General features: G+C 43.8%; 1 protein-coding gene across 1 annotated transcript in view; it reads left to right on the forward strand.

The window, feature by feature from the left end:
• LOC126298888 (rho GTPase-activating protein 45-like) overlaps positions 1 to 21951 on the forward strand; it is a 610977-nt gene that overhangs the window by 528696 nt on the left and 60330 nt on the right. The window contains exons 14-15 of the mRNA XM_049990422.1: positions 1580 to 1829; positions 20015 to 20288. Of these exons, the coding sequence (XP_049846379.1) occupies positions 1580 to 1829; positions 20015 to 20288 (524 nt within the window). The remainder of the gene's footprint in view (positions 1 to 1579; positions 1830 to 20014; positions 20289 to 21951) is intronic.

Consider the following 21951-nt stretch of genomic DNA (forward strand, 5'->3'; position numbering starts at 1 on the left):
ATTTATGAGATTTGAAATTGTTTTAATGATAATTTGGCTTTTTCAATATAGACAAATAATATTTTTGGGTCTTATTTATAAAGACTATTTTTTTTAGATTTTGAAAATTTTTAAATCAGAAAATGATAATTTTTTTCTCAATTGGGCACATGTAATTTTTTGGTTCTTATTTATAAAGTACAAATTTATTAGATTTGAAAATTTATAAATGAGAATTTTTTTAATATGAAACTGAGATTTTTAAAATTTTATATTTTAATGCAAATTAAGGTTTCCTTTACTATAACTTTCTAAGTTTTTTAAATATCTCTTTTTTCACAATTTCTCTTTTCATTGTGTTAATGTAGGTTTTAATTTTTGGATATAGGGCAATGGGATTTCTTTGGTTGGGGGAAAAGTGAAATTGGGTTCTTGATCGTCATCTTGGAAATTTGACTCAAAAATGCTCTTTGCACCAGAACTCTGATAGATAGTACTCAGATTTCATTTAAACTACATTCTAGCAAATAAAAATGTTAATACAAAGGACTGAATGCCAAATAATTAAATACTGTTTTAAAAAATATATGTTAATCACAATAAAACATTAACAGTAGACCAGTAACATTATAGTAGACTAGCACATAATGTATGATAACCAAAGTCTACTATAAAACATTTAGAAATTACAGTAGGAGGTAAAGTGCAACTCACACAAAATTGCTACAGCTTCCACTACACAAATGATAATATCAAAATACAATGAAACTATTTTCACATTTCTCAGTTTTGATTAAAAAGACTAGTGGCACACATCTTCACAGATTAAAGGTGTGTGCCAGATCGGGACTCGTATCTGTGATCTTTGCCTTTCACGGGCGAGAACTCTACCAGAGACGAGGTACTGGCATAAGTAAGGCTTTACGGACGGGTGAGTCATGCTTCGACATCTCAGTTTGTAGAGTACATGACCCAAAAGGCAAAGGTGATAGATTGGGGTTCAGATCAGACATACTGTTCTAATCTGTCAGGAAGTTTCAAATCAGCGCATAGTTCGTTACAGAGTGAAAATTCATTCTGCAGTTGCGTAATTTTGTTACATGCATGTGAGTGGTTGTTTCGATTTAAAAGACGATGCTGTTTGAAATGCTAAGATGATGGAAGTTGTGCTTGTGTAAATGGGTAAGGTCCTGGAAAAAGCAGAGGGGAGTGTTGATCATGTCACGAATGCAAAAGAGAGCAGGACAGTTAAAGGCGTTAGGACAAGTTTTACAAAAATCTACAGAGAAATAGGAGGAATATGAGGAGACGACAGATGTAGGTGAGGAAGACAGATGACTGTACACGGTGATTAAAGTGTTTTACGGCATACATAGTGTAGGAGAAGTTTGGAGGTGTGAAGATAAACGTAATGTTGATAAAGATAATGACCGCGTTGCCCATGTATATAGTGTGCTCTCAAAATCTCGACTCGAGGTGAGACCAGGGTGGAAGCAGTTCAATCACTTACACTTTTTTGCGCTGGTCTGTGTGGAGTACAAATCAAGCAAACAGTGGGCGGTTTTGTCAATGTACAGAAGCAATAATATGTATGTTGCAGGCTGGCCAAAGAATTCGCTTCTGACGAAGACCTCGACCGGGCGCGGTGCGTGCAGAGCTTCCGGGAGCTAGTGGCGCGGCTACCCAAGTCCCACTATCTGACCCTGGCGGCGCTCATGCTGCACCTCAAGAGGGTGGCCGACGAAGCGGACGTCAACAACATGCCCGCCAGCAACCTGGGCATCGTGTTCGGCCCCACGCTACTGCGCCCAGACGAAAGCATGCCATCCATGAACTCTCTGGTCGATACTGTGAGTACGCTTACTGCTGTGTGAGGAAGATTCGACTAAATTAACCTGTCCACCGTAGTCCCACATTAGACTTTTCCTTCACTCCAGAGATCGGAAGTACGATATATAGTCCTGAGTAACTGAACTGAATTTGTAGTACCGCGTAGTACCTACACTACTGACCATTAAACTTGCTACACCACGAAGATGACGTGCTACAGACGCGGAATTTAACCGACAGAAGAAGATGCTGTGATATGCAAATGATTAGCTTTTCAGACCATTGACACAAGTTTGGCGCCGGTGGGTACATCACAACGTGCTGACATGACGAAAGTTTACAACCGATTTCTCATACACAAACAGCATTTGACCGGCGTTGCCTGGTGAAACGTTGTTGTGATGCCTCGCTTGAGGAGGAGAAATGCGTATCATCACGTTTCCGACTTTGATAAAGGTCGGATTGCAGCCTATCGCGATTGCGGTTTATCGATATCGCGACATTTCTGCTCGCGTTGGTCGAGATACAATGACTGTTACCAGAATATGGAATCGATGGGTTCAGGAGGGTAATACGAAACGCCGTGCTATATCCCAACGGCGTCGTATCACTAGCAGTCGAGATGACAGGCATCTTATCCTCATGGCTGTAACGGATCGTGCAGCCACGTTTCGATCCCTAAGTCAACACATGGGGACGTTTGCAAGACAACAATCATCTGCACGAACAGTTCGACGCCGTTTGCAGCAGCATGGACTATCAGCTCGCAGACCATGGATGCGGCTACCCTTGACGACACATCACAGACAGGAGTGCATGCGATGGTGTACTCAACGACCAACCTGGGTGCACGAATGGCATAACGTCATTTTTTCGGATGAATCCAGGTTCTGTTCACAGTATCATGATGGTCGCATCCGTGTTTGGCGACATCGCGGTGAACGCACATTGGAAGCGCGTATTCGTCATCGGCATACTGGAGTATCACTCGGCGTGATGGCGGGGGGTGCCATTGGTTACACGTCTCGGTCACCTCTTGTTCGCATTGACGGTACTTCGAACAGTGGACGTTACATTTCAGATGTGTTACGACCCGTGGCTCTACCCTTCATTCGATCCCTACGAAACCCTACATTTCAGCAGGATAATGCACGACAGCAAGTTGCAGGTCCTGTACGGGCTTTCTGATTACAGAAAATGGTCGACTGCTGCCCTGTGAAGCACGTTGTCCAGATCTCTCACCAATTGAAAACGTCTGGTCAATGTTGGCCGAGTAACTAGCTCGTCACAATACGCCAGTCACTACTCTAGATGAACTGTGGTATTGTGTTGAAGTTGCATGAGCAGCTGTACCTATACACCCCATCCAAGCTCTGTTTGACCCAATGCCCAAGCGTACCAAGGCCGTTATTACGGCCACATGTGATTGTTCTGGGTACCGATTTTTCAGGATCTATGCACCCAAATTGCGTGAAAATGTAATCATATGTCATTTCTAGTATGATATATTTGTCCAGTGAATACCCGTTTATCATCTGCATTTCTTCTTGGTGTAGCAATTTTAATGTGCAGTAGTGTATCTATTATCCTGATTATGAGGGCGACACGTCGTGGATCGTCTCCAGAAGACTGTAAAAGAATTGAGGAGCCATTCTCAATCATGACCGTTCAACTGCCGCCCGCAACATAATGAAATTGGTCGCAGCTGACTCCAAGGAGCACACGTCTCGCTCGAGGGCGTCCCAGATTTACACAATAGGACTGAGATCAAGTGCACTAATAGAACGGGTTGCACAAAAGTGTTCACATGTGTGTGAAGTGTTGCTCAAATCATTCTAACTCAGTTTAGGAGTATCGAAATGATACACTGTTCAGTTGTAGGTGCAGGTCACCTGTGGATTGCTGGATATGAACAATGGGACTCAGATCAACAATGGGACTCAGATCTTCAGGTAGTAGTGTGAGGCGATAGTAGATGTACCCCTTTCCACACATGTAAACCGATTTCATGAGAATAACTTCATCACGTGCCTCCACTGTGTCTTGTTACCAAGTGTGACAATCCCGGTATTGTTTCTGCAGCCATGTTAATATATGTGCGGTTTTACGCGTAGTTAGCCAGATGTATTATCGACTCCAAAACATCCGAACGATCTTAACTGCTATGATAATGCCTGTCTCTGGAACATATGTGTAATATCGTGTGGTTTAAAATGCTTTCGCTTGATTTGAACGCAGCCCACATAACGTAGTTTTCCTGCAGTTCCTCTGATGTTCTTACGGTACAGTCGTTTTATTCCACAAAATGCTTACCACAAGAGATCACTAGAGGTCACTGCTCTTTATAGAAATCAGTCTATATGAAAATTAATACCACCTTACTACAAATATTATTTCTGGAGTTGAGACAGTCCGTAGCGTTTGTAAACTAAACTTTACTACAATTTAGTGACTGTTTCAAATGTACCACCAACCTCATTTGTACCTGCTACAAAAATAACTCCAGTAACTCACGCACATAAATCATTCAGTAATTCTCAGTTAAAAGTAAATATTTTTATGAAAAAATAAAAAAATACTTAGACTGATATAGTTCTGTGAAAATTCCAAATAGCCGGTCCGTGTGGCCGAGCGGTTCTAGGCGCTCCAGTCCGGAACTGCGCTACTGCTACGGTCGCAGGTTCGAATCCTGCCTCGGGCATGAATGTGTGTGATATCTTTAGGTTAGTTCGGGTTAAGACAAGTAGTTGTAAGTCTAGGGGACTGATGACCTCAGAAGTTAAGTCCCATACTGCTCAGAGCCCCATAGGACTTACAACCATTTGAACCAATTCAAAATATTTTTGCTCTCTTAAGCCTTTCCGACCACCTATTAACCGATATTCACTTGGTGACAGGTTTTTGATAAAGTGGTTAAAAAACTAATCAGTGAACATAAACATGATTAACATCAGCAAGCGCCGTATAGAATCCTCAACGTGAAAAACCTATCTCTAGAAATTGCACTATAATCATGACATGTCGTGATTCAATGTGCAGTTAGAAAGTCCGTTATTGCCTTTGTTATCTAGCATCAAGTGACACTAAAAGTCTTAAGGTACTCATATGCATTTGTTTGAAATTTATGTGGGAAGACAAACTGTTTTGTTATGAATCTGGATTCAAATGCAGTACCTATTGCCAAGAAACCAAAATTTCGTGCCTAACCGAGAATCGATCAAGGCACCGCTTTTCATTGGTGACTAGGCATAAAGACACGTGAAACATCAAACTTTTCACCAATATCAGTTAATAAGTCAGAACTTGAAAACAAATGACGAATTTTTTTTCTGCCCCAAAATCCTATCAAGCGCCTATTGTCCCTCTTAACTAACCACAAAAGATTTTTAATATATTTTCATTCGCAAGTAAAAAGGGTGCATGTGTTTATAATTGGAATTCACTGATGTAAATTTTTATGACTGTCGGGGGATCGAACACATCACCTAATCGGATTATTACCTGCCCGCATCTCGTGGTCGTGCGGTAGCGTTCTCGCTTCTCGCACCCGGGTTTCCGGGTTCGATTCCCGTCGGGGTATGGGTTTTTTCTGCCTCGTGATGGCTGGGTGTTGTGTGTTGTCCTTAGGTTAGTTAGGTATAAGTAGTTCTAAGTTCTAGGGGACTGATGACCTTAGATATTAAGTCCCATAGTGCTCAGAGCCATTTGAACCATTTTTTCTTAATATCTAAGCACAATCAGACGTTTGGTATATTTTCACCAGTTGCGACATGACGAAACGTTTTTCAACTCGATACCTTTCGACCTACGAACAGTTTTTTTCACCTGCAGCTGTATGTGCGCATATTTGACAGAAAAGTTTTGTGCTAAATGGGTGTCCAACCCCACACACATCACCACGAATGTACGGTAATTATCGAATTCTTTTTCTTCGGTAGCTAGAACTGGCATATTACGGTAGAAAGTTCTATGCTGACTCCGAAGAGACATTAAGTAGAGAATTCTTTTTCGCCAGTAGCTAGGAGTGGCGTTTTGAACTTGAAGTGATGTGACGAAAAGATCACTGTCTGGCTGGGAGTTGAAACCAGCACTTATCGTTATTGTTTGCAACACACGAAAAGACTTGAAAATAAAAAATTTTTCACAAGTAGTACGATGTACACGTGCTATGGCTTGAAATAGCATGATAAATATTTTCGAGACGGGTCAGGATAGAACCCAGGTACGTGCATTTCATGGACATCTAGCAGCGCTTTCAATCTTGGGGAAAACAGCAAAATTGTGGAACTGTATCGTCTGGAGAGGCGATCTCAATTTAAATCAAAGTCCAGTGAACGGGTGTCATGTTTATTGTGGATTCTGAAACACGATGCAACCAGATTTTCTTCAGTTGGTGTTACCACAGGTGAAGGAGTTGTGTTCTTGTCTTTTGAAAACGGTCGCCTCAAGTGAGAATCGAACCTGTACCATGCACATACGAAACTCGTATCAATCAACCACACCACTGAGGCAGTGTCATGATTGTGTTGCAACCGAAGGTACGCCGCACTCTACGAGAGTTCTGACTTCCTCAGGGTGGATTCCTGCCTGTTCAATACATTCATATCCTGGCTCTGTTGTAATATTCTTCGACCACATCGGCCTTCACCAACAGCTTGGTTACTCAGTGCGTACTTCTGACATGACTAATACCTCACGGGCGCTAAAGACTACACTGTTGAGCGCCCATAACACCATATCCTCCTAATACCTCAGGTAATTCTATAATTCAATGAGCGTTTGTATGATACTGAAGTCATCACAAAAAGCAGTTCATATGCGGGTTTAACTGCTAATTGAATACGGTTAATTTAAGACTCTAGCATCAAAAAGAGCTTACATGATAGACATGGTGAAGAAAAACTGGCTCTAAATTATCAGCGAGCACCTACCACGAAAATTACGCTAATCGAAGTGGAATGTAAAAGCGCTTCTTGCCATCAATACTTCGATTCGAATTCGTTTGGAAATTTTCAGGGTCTCAACAAATTTCTTAGTCCGCGAATTGCTAATGCAGAGTATGAAGTTATCAGGTAATTCCATTATATTATCGTTATTTCTATTACTTCCTGCATTCACCCGCTGCTGCTGTTGTGCCTGCAGAAAGCATTCAATGCAATTTGGTCATTATTGGATCAGTTTCTCAATAATAGGTAATTATTTGGTCGTTTCCATATTCAGGAAATACTTTTGACTTTAATATTGGACATCTCCAGAGGCACGTTGATTACATTCGAACTAAATTTTTTTGATGAACTCGTTCCTTGACAACAGAAATCACGTTGAATTACTTCATTTATTTGTGCTTAGCGAGGACGCTCGTAAAAAGCTCAGACTGGCGGTATATGATAATTCAAAAGCCTGATGATGTAAATTGCCTATGTTAACTGTCATGGTCATTCTTTACAGATAACTTGTTCGACTTGGGCGAGGTTTCAGCGGAATTAGTTTCAATTTAGATTCCTCTTCAACGACGTATAGAAATATTTCTCAGTTAGAAACTTCACGACCGATTCAGCGACCTTATATTTATTCGCCCACGAAACATTCTACATCTGTGGAATAACAGTTTCAGTGAACTGATTTATCGAGTATTGTGGTACGCAATGCTCCTTATCTCTTGAAAATACCCAGTTGCCTTATTGTGCTCCATAACTGCACTGTAACAGTAATTTCGAGGACACGAAATGCTTACGACTGCAGAATTTAACAGTGCCGTGGCTTCCAGTTCCCTCTGTACGCTAAAACTCCACCCATAGACCCTGGATGGCCAATTGGTACCACTGACCGGCATGTCATCCTCAATCAGGAGCGTCGTTGGATATGGTATGGAGGAGTATGGAATCAGCCCACCACTCACGAGCCTGAGTGCCCCCTCTTCCCGTCCTCCCACCAGGATAAAATCTCTGGCATACCAGGATTCGAACCATTGTCTTCCACATAGCAGCCCGCCACGCTGACCACTCAGCTATGGAGGCGGAGTAGTTCTGCGTAGTGCGGCTGGTCCCGGCGGAGCTTCGAGTCCTCCCTCGGGCATGGGTGAGTGTGTTTGTCCTCAGGATATTTAGGTTAAACAGTGTGTAAGCTTAGGAACTGATGATCTTAGCAGTTAAGTCCCATAATACTTTACACACATTTGAATATTTTGAAGTTCTGCGTATACCTGACCTATACTGACCCAGCATCAGTTCATGTCCCCGGTACTGCAAAATATATACTGACACCAGCTGTGTGCTCGTACTGCCAACTTCATTGTACGTTCCAACTGATTTTGTAATCACTGAAATAAAAACGCGTACCGGCTGAACATGAGATGTTTTATTTTGTTCCATTTTTCCTTCTGGGAGTTTTTGTCAACCAGCATATTCCCTTTAAACCAGCGAAATGAGGTAAAACGCATCTGCTAACCGATTCACAAACCGCCAAATCGCTGTTCGGTACTGTTAAGGACATTTCTTTTAACGTTCTTCGTATGGGAACTACTTTCATTTTCTCTACAAAAGTCTTAAGCGACGAAGTTTACAAACTTCCCAAATAAGAAAAGCTCATTGGCCAGATAGGAAGAGGTTTAAACACATCCCGCACCTTCTGAGCCAGTTTGGTCTTTTCGTCAGACAGCAATACATAAGTATTTTGTACAAAATCAATTTTCTGCAGCTATGGAAATCATTAGTTAAAATTGTATTTAACACCTAAGGTTGCAATACTGCTAAAAATCTAAAATCTATTATCAACCGAAGATTAAGTTTATGGTCAAACTGGCCTTATTTGTACCACAGAATTGAGTGGAGTCAGTTTGTCATCGCCTTCCTCCAGCGTCCATTCGAAGCCATATACACATACAGGTTGTTTCCGTAAGAGAGTGCAAAAATTTGACAGGACAATGGAGACTGAACAATTTGACGTATGAAGCGTGGGGTCTGAGAAGCCAGCTTAAGGAGATTAAAGGACTAAAATCACGTTACTGTGTACTTTTTTATTTTCATTATTTACACTACTGGCCATTAAAATCGCTACACCAAGAAGAAGTGCAGATGATAAACGGGTATTCATTGGACAAATGTATTATACTAGAACTCACATGTGATTACATTTTCACGCAATTTGGGTGCATACATCCTGAGAAATCAGGTCCCAGAACAACCACTTGTGGCCGCAATAACGACCTTTATACGCTTGGGCATTGACTCAAACAGAGCTAGGATGGCGTGTACAGGTACAGCTGCCCATGCAGCTTCAACACGATACCACAGTTCATCAAGAGTAGTGACTGGCGTATTGTGACGAGTCAGTTGCTCGGCCACCACTGACCAGACGTTTTTAATTGGTGAGAGATCTGGAGAATGTGCTGGCCAGTGCTGCACTCGAACATTTTTTATATCCAGAAAGGCCCGTACAGAGCCTGCAACTTGCGGTCGTGCATTATCTTGCTGAAATGTAGGGTTTCGTAGGGATCGAATGAAGGGTAGAGCCACCGGTCGTAACACATCTGAAATGTAGCATCCACTGTTGAAAGTGCCGTCAACGCGAACAATAGGTGACCGAGACGTGAAACCAATGGCACCCCATACCATCACGCCGGGTGATACGCCAGTATGGCGATGACGAGTACACGCTTCCAATGTGCGTTCACCGCGATGTCACCAAACACGGGTGCGACCATCATGATGGTGTAAACAGAACCTGGATTCATCCGAAAAAATGGCGTTTGGACATTCGTGAACCCAGGTTCGTCGCTGACTACACCATCGCAGGCACTCCTGTCTGTGATGCAGCGTCGAGGGTAACTATAGCCATGGTCTCCAGGCTGATAGTCCATGGTGCTGCAAACGTCGTCGAACAGTTCGTGCAGATGGTTGTTGTCTTGCAAACGTTCCCATCTGTTATCTCAGGGATCGAGGCGTGGCTGCACGATCCGTTACAGCCATGCGGATAAGATGCCTGTCATCTCGACTGCTAGTGATACGAGGCCGTTGGGATCGAGCCCGGCGTTCCGTTTTGCTCTCCTGAACCCACCGATTCCATATTCTGGTAACAGTCACTGGATCTCGACCAACGCGAGCAGAAATGTCGCGATACAATGAACAGCTATCGCTGTAGGCTGCAATCCGGAAACGTGATGGTACGCATTTCTCCTCCTTACACGAGGCATCACAACAACGTTTCACCAAGCAACGCCGGTCAATTGCTGTTTGTGTATGAGAAATCGGTTGGAAACTTTCCTCATGTTAGCACGTTGTAGGTGTCGCCACTGGCGCCAACCTTGTGTGAATGCTCTGAAAAGCTAATCATTTGAATATCACAGCATCTTCTTCCTGTCGGTTAAATTTCGCGTCTGTAGCACATCATCTTCGTGGTGTAGCAATTTTAATGGCCAGTAGTGTAGTTACAGTTAACTTCAAATAGTATCACTGACACAAAGAACCTACTACTCTACATCTGCATTCACATGGTTACTCTGCAATTCACACTTAAGTGCCTGGCAGAGGGTACATCGAACTATTTTGATACTACTTCTACCATTCCACTCTCGAGTGGCGCGTGGGAAAAAGGGACACCTAAAACTTTGCTTTCGAGCTCTGATTTCTCTTATTTTATTATGATGATCATTTCTCCCTACGTAGGTGGGTGTCAACAAAATATTTACGCATTCGGAAGAGAAAGTTGGTGATTGAAATTTCGTAAATAGATCTCGCCGCAAAGAAAACCGCTTTGTTTCCAATGACTGCCACCCCAACTCGCGTATCATATGACTGACACTCTCACCCCTTTTGCGCGATAACACGAAACGAGCTGCCCTTCTTTGCACTTTCTCGATGTCCTCCGTGAATCCTACCTGGTAAGGATCCGATACCGCGCAGCAATATTCCAGCGGAGAAAAGACAAGTGTAATGTAGGCTGTCTTTTTAGTGGGTTTGTCGCATTTTCTAAGTGTTCTGCCAACAAATCGCAGTCTCTGTTTCGCCTTCCCCACAATATTATGTATGTGGTCATTCCAATTTAAGTTGCTCGTAATTGTAATTCCTAGGTATTTAGTCGAACTGACAGCCCTTAGATTTGTGCGATTTATCGTATACCCAAAATTTATCGGATTTCTTTTAATACCCATGTTGATGATCTCGCACTTTCCTTTGTTTAGTGTTATTTGCCACTTTTCGCACCATACAGAAATTCTCTCTAGATCTTTTCCAAATGGAACTCGATGATTTACCGTCTGTCACTACGAACTATTTGTACTGTATATTAGAAAATGTGCTGTAACTGATGGCCGTCAACCTCATTGCAAGCAAGATATTGACGAACATGATTCTGACGCACCCTGACAAATATCCCTGTTGTGTTTAGAATGACATCAGAGGGAGCTACAATTCTGGCAACTAATTCCATCCCCTTATCCACTAGGGTCTCATACACAAGTGACTTTACCTTCACTCATAGGAAATAATAAGGGGAATTCAGGTCAGGTGACCTCGCAGGCCATTGAATAGCACCTCCCCTTCAAATCCAACTACCACTATATACAGCACTCAGATGGTTGCGGATATCCGCACTGAAGTGAGGCGGTGCACAATATTGTAACCACATCCTCTCACGAACAGCCAAGGGTGGCCACTCAGACGGCTAGGTAGAAGATACAATATAATGAGATGGTCCTCTTTGTTTCCTTGCGGGAAATAAAGAATGTATACGTGAATAAACAACACAGTACGTGTATACTTGTAAGCGTGTTAGTTGTACATCAGCTGGAAAACAGTAATGCTAGACAAAGCGGTAGACAAGTTTATTTTCATATCCCCTTAAGCTGGCTTCTCCGACTCGAGGGTCACTTCCTCGAGTTGTCCGTGCGGTTCTAGGCGCTACAGTCTGGAGCCGAGCGACCGCTACGGTCACAGGTTCGAATCCTGCCTCGGGCATGGATGTGTGTGATGTCCTTAGGTTAGTTAGGTTTAATTAGTTCTAAGTTCTAGGCGACTGATGATCCCAGAAGTTAAGTCGCATAGTGCTCAGAGCCATTTGAACCATTTGAACCTCGAGTTGTTCAGTGGCGCATCCTCTATATCCTCTCGAATTTTTGCACGCTCGCACGGAAAAGCCCTCTATGTATACAGTACTATGAATAGTCCGAACGCCATATTTGTTGTTGTTCTCATAAACTAATAATTCATTGTTTACAACCAATTAAAGTTTTTGTAAGTGATATAACCGGATACCCACAGATTGCAAATTTATCACTTTAATTCCAACACAATCTTTGCGATGCTATGACCAATTTGTATGGTGTGATAAGTGGTGTAACATCTTTGCTTCAAAACACACTATAGCCGGAGCAGCATGGACTGAAATTGTACTTTTAACCTCTGAAAACGCCGTTGTTATTACCACGTACGATGTACCGAGGCAAAATGCGTACCGCCGACATTCGAAACAATAATTACGAGTTAACTATTTATGAAATATTTCTGCTCATTCTGAACTTGATTAAACAGTTGTAAACTGTCTTCTAAAATAATTCCTTCATAATATTGATCGCATAGTGGTTTAAACTCTAGGTATTTAACATGTGCGTGGTATAATCCACAGCAGAGTTTAAATCGAACGATCAATTTGGCCCAAAATCCATAAACTGAGCTCAGTTGCCTGTTATACATAAGAGAAAACGGGTTTCATTATCGATATTGCAATAACCATCTCAGTGAAACGCTGATTTATATCTCTTTTCATATTTTTCAGAGTATGTCTTTGGAAATGAATTTGACTTTCGTGGTAGTGCTCGCCACATTGTAATACACTTCGTTTCCTGCTGTCTACATCTACGGCTATATTCTCCAAACCACTGTGAAGCGCATCGCGGATGCTACTTTCAACTCTATCAGTTATTAAGGTTTATCCCGTTTCATTCATGTATAGATTGCTGGAAGAATAATTGCTTAAAGCCCTCTTTGCGCGTTGTAACAAGTGTCATTTTGACTTTGCGTTCTCTGTGGGAGCAATATGTACCGGTTTGTAGTATATTCCTAGATTCGTCATTTAAAGTTGCCTCTAGAATCTTTCTATTTAGGTTTCCACAGAATATTTTGCGTCTTCAAAGTGTCCCAGAAATGTTGCGACAAATTTAGAGGGGTTCAGAGAATTTCTTGAGGAACAAATCGAGAATAGGAACAATTATTCGAAGACGTCATATGACGACGCTACAGAGCGTCGAAGTTAAAGCTCCGGCGCTTGACACCGGAACACCCTTTCGGCAGTAAACGTGACTTCATACATTGACAGATCGTTGGCGGTGCGTCTCGCAATGTCGTCTGTTAGTCAGTGACTGCGACCGATTGACACAGTCACCAGGGGAGAATGTGGAGCTAGCTGCTACGTAGACAGGCCTTGTGTCTTATGAATGTGATGCCTTGTTGGATGACGGTTACGGACACGGGTTTCCATCTGCAGTTTATTTTTCCCCAGTATACCGAAAAAAGGTAGATTTTAGAGGGTTCCAGGAGAAAATTATACAGCGGATAGAAACCATTGCCCGAAACCGTCATCCGGCGAGGCAACAGAGCATCGCATTCATCCGAGACAAGGCATGTCTAGGGCAGCAGCTTGCTCTGTCTTCTCCACTGGCGACCGTGGCAATCAATCGCGATCAAGGAATAACAAGCCACTTTGCAACACGTTCCGCCTACGGTCAGTCAACGTACAAACTCATGTTTTCTGTGGAAGAGATGGTCTAGTGGAAGGTGCCGATGCCAATAACTTCGACACTCTGTAGCGTTGTTGGATGATGTTTCCGGACTTCTGTTCATATCCTCGATTTGTCCCTCAAGACACAGTCTCTATCCCCTAGAAGTCTGTGGCAAGATTTTTTGAGACAACCTATATATTTAATCGTCTGTCAGCTCAGTTCTTTCAACATCTCCGTCACACTCTTTCATGATTCTGATTAACCTGAGACCATTCATGCTGCCCTTCTTTCTTTACATTCAATATGCACTATAAGTTACATTTGCGACGACTCCCATACATTTGAGCAGTATTCTACTATAGTTCGTATGAGTGTTTTCTATGAAATCTCCTTTGCCAACTGATTACAATGTTTTGTATTCTAAGAATGAACCAAGGTTGTCATCTGCTATACCTACGACTTGACCGACTCTCACTGTGAACGATTGATATTATAGTCAAAGGATACTAGATTTTCTCATTTTTTAAAGCACAAAAATTTCATATTTTTTAAATTTCAAGCAAGTGGCCAATTTTTGCTCCAGTTTGAAATGTTATCAAGAACTGGCTAAATATTTGTGCAGCTTTTTTCAGACAGTACTTGATTACAGACAACTGCACCACCTCCCATAAATCAAAGGTTACTATTAACATTATTTGCAAAGTCATTAATGGACAACAAGAACGCCGAGTCTGATTGGCCGAGCGGTGTAGGCGCTGCAGTCATGGACTGTGCGGCTGGTCCCGGCGGAGGTTCGAGTCCTCCCTCGGGCATGGGTGTGTGTGTTGGTTGGTCCTTAGGAAAATATAGGTTAAGTATTGTGTAAACTTAAGGACTGATGACCTCAGCAGTTAAGTCCCATAAGATTTCACACACACTTGAACTTTTTTTTTTTTTTTGCAATAAGAACAGTAAGGGTCCCCTGAGGCACGTCGGAGACTATTTCCAGGTATTTTGTTGACTCTCCCTCTGAGATACGTTGTCTGATGAGAAGTATCCGGACTGCTTTACTCAATGCGGAACTGCCCACTAGATGTCACGAGAGGCTGATCCGCCAACATAAAAGGAGGCGATGGTTATTTTGTTGTTAGCAGACAAGCGGTAACGGCAAAACGGATCGGACGGAAGAGCTCCTGAACTTCGAACATGGACCAATCACTGCCTCTCACCTGGGTGACAAATCCGTCAGGGACAGTTTCAATCCTTCTAAAGTCCCCATATGGATTGTTGGTGGTTCGATTGTCAGTTGGAAAAGCAAAAGAATAACCACACCTGAACTTAGACGAAGCACACCTCACATGCTGACGCACCGGGAATATCAAATTTTGCGAAGATTGGTTGTAAAAATCGCACGAAATCCGCGCAAGAAATCACTCGTGAATTGCAAAGTACTAAAAGCGACCCAGCTAGCACAGTGACTGTGCCTAGGGACAGTTAAGAAAATGTTCCGGGCTAATATGACGTGGTCGAATAGATTTAACATTTAAATCAAACATTTTCAAGGGGGTCGTAACTTCTTTGAGTGCCTGATTCACACCCTTGGTCGCTACTGACTGCAGCAAAATTCCGTTTACTTGTGCTTCCACGCAGTGGAGTGACGTTACATGTTTTGAATACCCGAGCGCAATTGGCCGCTGTCGACTGTCGCCGTCGGCTGTTGCTATCACCACATGGAAGAAGACTGGTACACATCTTCTTCAGCACCGGAATCCGCATATCATTCTATTTCACCCTTCCTCCTTCCTATTGAAATTCCTGGGGTGTTTTACAATCTCTAAGGCCTCTCAGTATAGCCTTTCATGGTATCCGCTTCTGGGTGCCAGCACTTGAGTCCTATGAAAACCACGGAGTTTGAACTTAAAAAGTAGCAACTATTTATTCACAACCGATACAAAAGTGTTACATGTTTTCACCTGTTACTGTCCTTCAAAGTAGTCACTAGCGTTGTGTAGAACTCGTTGCCAGCGATGGGGAAGGCGTAGTATACTGTTAGCACAGCCTGTTCTCTTGGTGGTGCGAATGGAGCTGACTACTGCCTGTCGAATCTGTGGAACAGTTCTGAAGCGAATGTCACGAAGTGGTTCCTACGTCTTCGGAATCAAATCAAAGTCACAAGGACTTAAGTCCGCTGGCCGCGGTGGTCTCGCGGTTATAGGCGCACAGTCCGGAACTGTGCAACTGCTACGGTCGCAGGTTCGAATCCTGCCTCGGGCATGGACGTGTGTGATGTCCTTAGGTTAGTTAGGTTTAAGTTCTAGGAGACTGATAACCACAGCCAACACTCCCATAGTGCTCAGAGCCATTTGACTTAAGTCCGGGGAGTTTGGTGGATAGTACAGTACTTCGCATCCATTTCTGCATTTGCGTCAAGTCACGCGGAACCCATCGGGATGCAATTTTTCGCAGGCCCAGGCGTTCCTTCAGGATGCGAAGCACAGTCTTATGCGCTAATCCGGTATCCTGGGCGAGCTCGAGAATCGTATGGCGTCGATCACTGTCCACTAACGCGCCAACAGCATGCACTTCGTCTTAAGAGACGATAGGACGACCTGCCCGATGCATGTTTGCCACAGTTCGCCGACCTTCGTTGAAGGCTTTTACCCAACTTGCCACTGTTCTGTACGGCAATGCCGATTCGCCGCACTCCTCTTGAAGACCATGATGACACTGTTGTGCTGTACGACCCCTGGCACATTCAATCTTGATCCAACACCGTTGTTCCTGTTTCGAAAACATAGTGACACCGTTACGTTAGACAGCTCGCTCACAAGTGACTGTTTTTCCCTCGATTGTGCGCACGCCGGTTACATAGGACGCGCGAGTCCATTTGCCCGGAGGTAAGGTAGGTATGTCAACAACGTGTGCTATCAGCAAAATTGCATATTCCATTGCATGGTGTATCCACAGCAGTGTTGCCACTATTTACGTTTCAACCTACGTATAGGTGGCGGTCTCCTGGCTGCAAAGCATTCCACAACAGCTGATCTGTGAAACTCTCCTCTTCTGCTAGTGCCCTTGTGCTGTAATAGTCGTTTCTTGACCTTTCTTTTTGTAGCACCCACGTACACCTCCCCATAACTACACGGAATCCTATAAATCCCTGCTTTTCGCAGCGGTTGGCGAGCATCCTTGGCAAATTTTAGGTGATCTTTTAGCTTCCAGGTGGGTTTGTACATTACCGCGATGTTCCGTGTTACCGAGATTTTTCCTATGCGATCAGCAACGCATAGTCAGTTATATGCAGTGTGCGGAAGCACTCGTAAACGAAATTTTGGTGCAGTCAGTAGTGACCCAGGATGTCAATCGGACATTCAAAAAAGCTACGATCCTCCTTTGAAATCTCCTCCGCAGATGCGGACGAAACGTTGGGTTTAAATGTGGAATCCATTCGAACAAGGCATAATAGCCCAGAAAATTTTATTAGCTGTGACATTTCCAACATTGAAAGTTTACATTTTACACTGAAGAGCCAAAGAAACTGGTACGCCTGCTTAATATCGTGTATAGCCCCCGTGAGCACGAAGAAGCACCACAACACGACGTGTCATGGACTCGACTAATATCTGGAGGGAACTGACACCATGAATCCAGCAGGGTTGTCCATAAATCCGTAAGAGTACGAGGGGGTGGAGATATCTCCTGAACAGTACATTGTAATGCATCCCAGATATCCTCAATAATATTCATGTCCGTGGAGTCTGGTGGCCAGCGGAAGTGTTTAAGCCGCGCAGGAGTAGCCGAGCGGTCTAGGGCGCTGCAGTCATGGACTGTGCGGCTGGTCCCGGCGAAGGTTCGAGTCCTCCCTTGGGCATGGGTGTGTGTGTGTGTTTGTCCTTAGGATAATTCAGGTTAAGAGTGTGACCTTAGCAGTTAAGTCTCAGAAGATTTAATGGTTCAAATGGCTCTGAGCACTATGGGACTTAATTTCTGAGGTCATCAGTCCCCTAGAACTTAGAACTACTTAAACCTACCTAACCTAAGGGCATCACACACATCCATTCCCGAAGCAGGATTCGAACCTGCGACCGTAGCGGTCGCGCGGTTCCAGACTGTAGCGCCTAGAATCGCTTGGCCACACCGGCCGGCATAAGATTTGACACACATTTGAACATTTGAAGAGTTTAAACTAAGAAGAGTGTTCCTGGAGACATTCAGTAGCAATTCTGGACATGTGGGGTTTCGCATTGTCCTCCTGGAACCGCCCAAGTCCGTCGGAGAGCACAATGGACATGAATGGCTGCAGGTGATCAGACAGGATACTTACCTACGTGTCACCTGTCAGAGTCGTATCTAGACGTATGACGGGTCCCCTACCACTCCAACTGCACACTGCCCACAGCATTACAGAGCAGCTTGAACACTCCCCTGCTGACATGCAGCGTCCATGGATTAATGAGGCTGTCCCCATACCGGTACACATCCATCCGCTTGATACAATTTGAAAAGAGACTCGTCCGACCAGGCAACATGTTTCCAGTCATCAGCAGTCCAATGTCGATGTTGATGGGCCCAGGTGAGTCGTTAAGCTTCGTGTCGAGCAGTCATTAAGAGTACACGAGTGGACCTTCGGCTCCGGAAGCCCGTGTCAGTGACGTTTCATTGAAAGTTTCGCACGCTTACACTTGCTGATAGCCCAGCATTGAAATCTACAGCAATTTGCAGAAAGGCTGCTACTTCTGTGACGTTGAGGGATTCTCTTCAGTCGTCGTTGGTCCCGTTCTTTCAAGACTTTTTTCCGGCCGCAGGGATGTCGGAGATTTGATGTTTTGCCAGATTTCTGATATTCACGGAACACTCGTGAAATGGTCGTACGGTAAAGTCCCCGCTTTATCGCTACCGCGGAGAATCTGTGTCCCATCCGCTCGTGCCCCGACTATAGCACCACGTTCAAACCCGCTTAAATCTTGATATCATGCCATTGTAGCATCAGTAACTAATCTAACAACTGCGCCAGACACTTGTTGTCCTACATAGGTGTTGCCAGACGCACCGGCGTATTCTCCCTGTTTACACATCTATGTATTTGAATAAGCATACCTATATCAGTTTCTTTGGCGTTTCAGTGTATAATGAGACTGTTGTTGTTGTGGTCTTCAGTCCTGAGACTGGTTTGATGCAGCTCTCCATGCTACTCTATCCTGTGCAAGCATCTTCATCTCCCAGTACCTACTACAGCCTACATCGTTCTGAATCTGCTTAGTGTATTCATCTCTTGGTCTCCCTCTTCGATTTTTACCCTCCACGCTGCCCTCCAATACTAAATAGGTGATCCTCTGATGTCTCAGAACATGTCCTACCAACCGACCCCTTCTTCTAGTCAAGTTGTGCCACAAGTGCCTCTTGTCCCCAATTCTATTCAACACCTCCTCATTAGGTATGTGATCTACCCATCTAATCTCCAGCATTCTTCTGTAGCACCAAATTTCGAAAGCTTCTATTCTCTTCTTGTCTAAACTATTTTATCGTCCACGTTTCACTTCCATACATGGCTACACTCCATACAAATACTTTCAGAAACGACTTCCTGATATTTAAATCTATACTCGATGTTAACAAATTTTTCTGCTTCAGAAACGCTTTCCTTGCTATTGCCAGTCTACATTTTATATCCTCTCTAGTTCGACCATCATCAGTTATTTTGCTCCCCAAATAGCAAAACTCCTTCACTACTTTAAGTGTCTCATTTCCTACTCCAATTCCCTCAGCATCACCCGATTTAATTTGACTACATTCCATTATCCTCGTTTTGCTTTTGTTGATGTCCATCTTATACCCTCCTTTCAATACACTGTCCATTCCGTTCAACTGCTCTTCCAAGTCCTTTGCTGTCTGTGACAGAATTACAATGTCATCGGTGAACCTCAAAGTTTTTATTTCTTCTCCATGGATTTTAATACCTACTCCGAACTATTCTTTTGTTTCCTTTACTGCTTGCTCAATATACAGATTGAATAATATCAGGGATAGGCTACAACCCTGTCTCACTCCCTTCCAAACCACTGCTTCACTTTCATGTCCCTCGACCCTTATAACTGCCATCTGGTTTCTGTACAAATTGTAAATAGCCTTTCGCTCCCTGTATTTTACCCCTGCCACCTTCAGAATTTGAAAGAGAGTATTCCAGTCAACTTTGTCAAAAGCTTTCTCAAAGTCTACAAATGCTAGAAACGTAGGTTTGCCGTGCCTTAATCTTTCTTGTAAGATAAGTCGTAGGGTCAGTATTGCCTCACGTGTTCCAACATTTCTACGGAATCCAAACTGATCTTCCCCGAGGTCGGCTTCTATCAGTTTTTCCATTCGTCTGTAAAGAATTCGTGTTAGAATTTTGCAGGTGTGACTAAAGAGATAAAAATAAGGGGTACATTGGTCCTCACAAGCCTCACATCGGTCAAATCAATGCTGAACGACGCCTGAGATGGTGTATTCAGCGGCCTTTCTGTTGTGGGGTGTCAGGCGCAGAATTCGCGCGCGGTGGAGCTGATGATCCGACTGAGCGACGAGCTGTTCAGCAGCGAGGAGGTGTGGGAGGCGCGCCAGAAGCAGCTCAAGATGCGAGAGCGGCTGGCGCAGGCGCAGGCGCAAGCACAGGCGCAGCAGAAGACGGCCCGCGGCGGCTCCTTCCGGCTGCCCGGCACCTCGCGCTCCCACCACGAGCCCGACGCCAAGCCGCGCCCCAAGCCGGACCCGCCGCCGCAGCCGCCGCCTCAGCAGCAGCAATCTCACCCTGGTGCGTACACCCTCTGCCGCTCTCAAGTGCATGGCAGACGCTAATTCCCATTGTACCACCTATTACAACACGTCTCTCTTTACTTGACCTACGGAATGCGATAAGAAAATTACTTAAACGCCTCTTTGCGCACTGTAGACAGTCTAATAGTCTTCACGACCACTATGGGGGCGATACTTAAGAGACTGTACTACTAAGGGGTTATAATTAAACTTTCGCTACTTGAGCAAGTACAGTCGGAAAACTATTTACCGTGTGGGTACACAACTTTAAAGGAATGACGTTCAAACTGTTCGCTGCAAGATTTGCGTACTCATAGTACAATTCTTATATCTTGGCGGCTAGCGCATGCCCGCCCAGACGCGGGAGATTGCTGCGTTGCCAGTTCCACGTGCCAAGAGAAGCAGCGCCATAGTAAAGTATAGTTCTCAAACTTACGTTTAGGGGGGAGCGCGCAGTTTATGAAGTAAAGCCACCACGGCCGCTGTGCGCAACACTGCTCGCCTGTGCAGAAACCTGGTGTTCCGACTGCTTTGACACAGTTATCATTCGATTTCATAAAAACTATTTGGCCCAAAATTTGATTTTTACACATCTTCTTGACTGATACCATCCCCCCATAAATGACTTAATTTTGTTTCGATGTTCACCGCAGTTATTGTGCAGCATTAAATGTAGTAACCCATTGCACGAAATTTTGAAGAGTTTGCAGTGGTAAAAGTCCACAGCGTATACTTTCCGTATGGCTGCCACTAGAAATTTCAAAAAATTACATTCAAACGAATAAAATTCATGAAGTAAGTCACTTCGATATTGTTTTTAAATAATGAAAATATTAAGCATCGAACAAGATTTGAAGTTCAGACCTTTTGCTTAGCAGCCAAACACTTCAACCACTACGCTCGCGCAGCTCGTCGTTTAACAGAAATCGTGGAGGAGACTTTTACAAAGTGGCGCAAAATACCGACAAACACTGCTGGTATGACTATGAATTACTCACGTTTCCTCGAGGTACAATAGGAAATAAACAATTACAGCTGTTCTTTATTGCGAAAAAGCGGTTGGTGAGAATTAATTTCCTTGCTATCGCCTGAATTAGGAGGCCTATTGCTTGTTTGGTTTAATTAATTAATAGAATATGAATCAGTTGGTATAAAGAACGCTTTGTCCAAACGTTCCTTTATAGAAAGTCTGCTATCAAGACATTGCTTTTGCTCAATTACTTTATTTATGACTGAACGTTTCTAAAACTGAAGACACTAGTCGTTCTCTGCACTGCAGTCGAGCTCTGGCAGCGTCGTTTTTTGTTCGTTGGCTGACTGTGTTTTGTGATGTCAGATGCGCAGAACGAACCTAAACTCGGCCTTCGTCGTAAATGACGCGCACTTTAGTAGGGTTAATGGCAGTAGACGATGGGACTGGTACAGCGACCAAGCGTTGAAACGTAAGCATCAGTGTGCATTAAAGTTGCCGACCGTCAACTTGGGTCTGGAAAAAATGAGCAGGGCTTTTTCGTAAAGTTGTTTTATCCTAATGTTGTGATATTTAGTCCGAAGACAGGTTTGATGCAGCTCTCCATGCTACTCTATCCAGTGCGAGCATCTTCATCTCCGATTAACTACTGCAGCCTACGTCCTTCTGTATCTGCTTACTGTATGAACTC

The sequence above is a fragment of the Schistocerca gregaria genome, chromosome X (genome assembly GCF_023897955.1).
Source record: "Schistocerca gregaria isolate iqSchGreg1 chromosome X, iqSchGreg1.2, whole genome shotgun sequence".
Taxonomy (NCBI): Eukaryota; Metazoa; Arthropoda; class Insecta; order Orthoptera; family Acrididae; genus Schistocerca; species Schistocerca gregaria.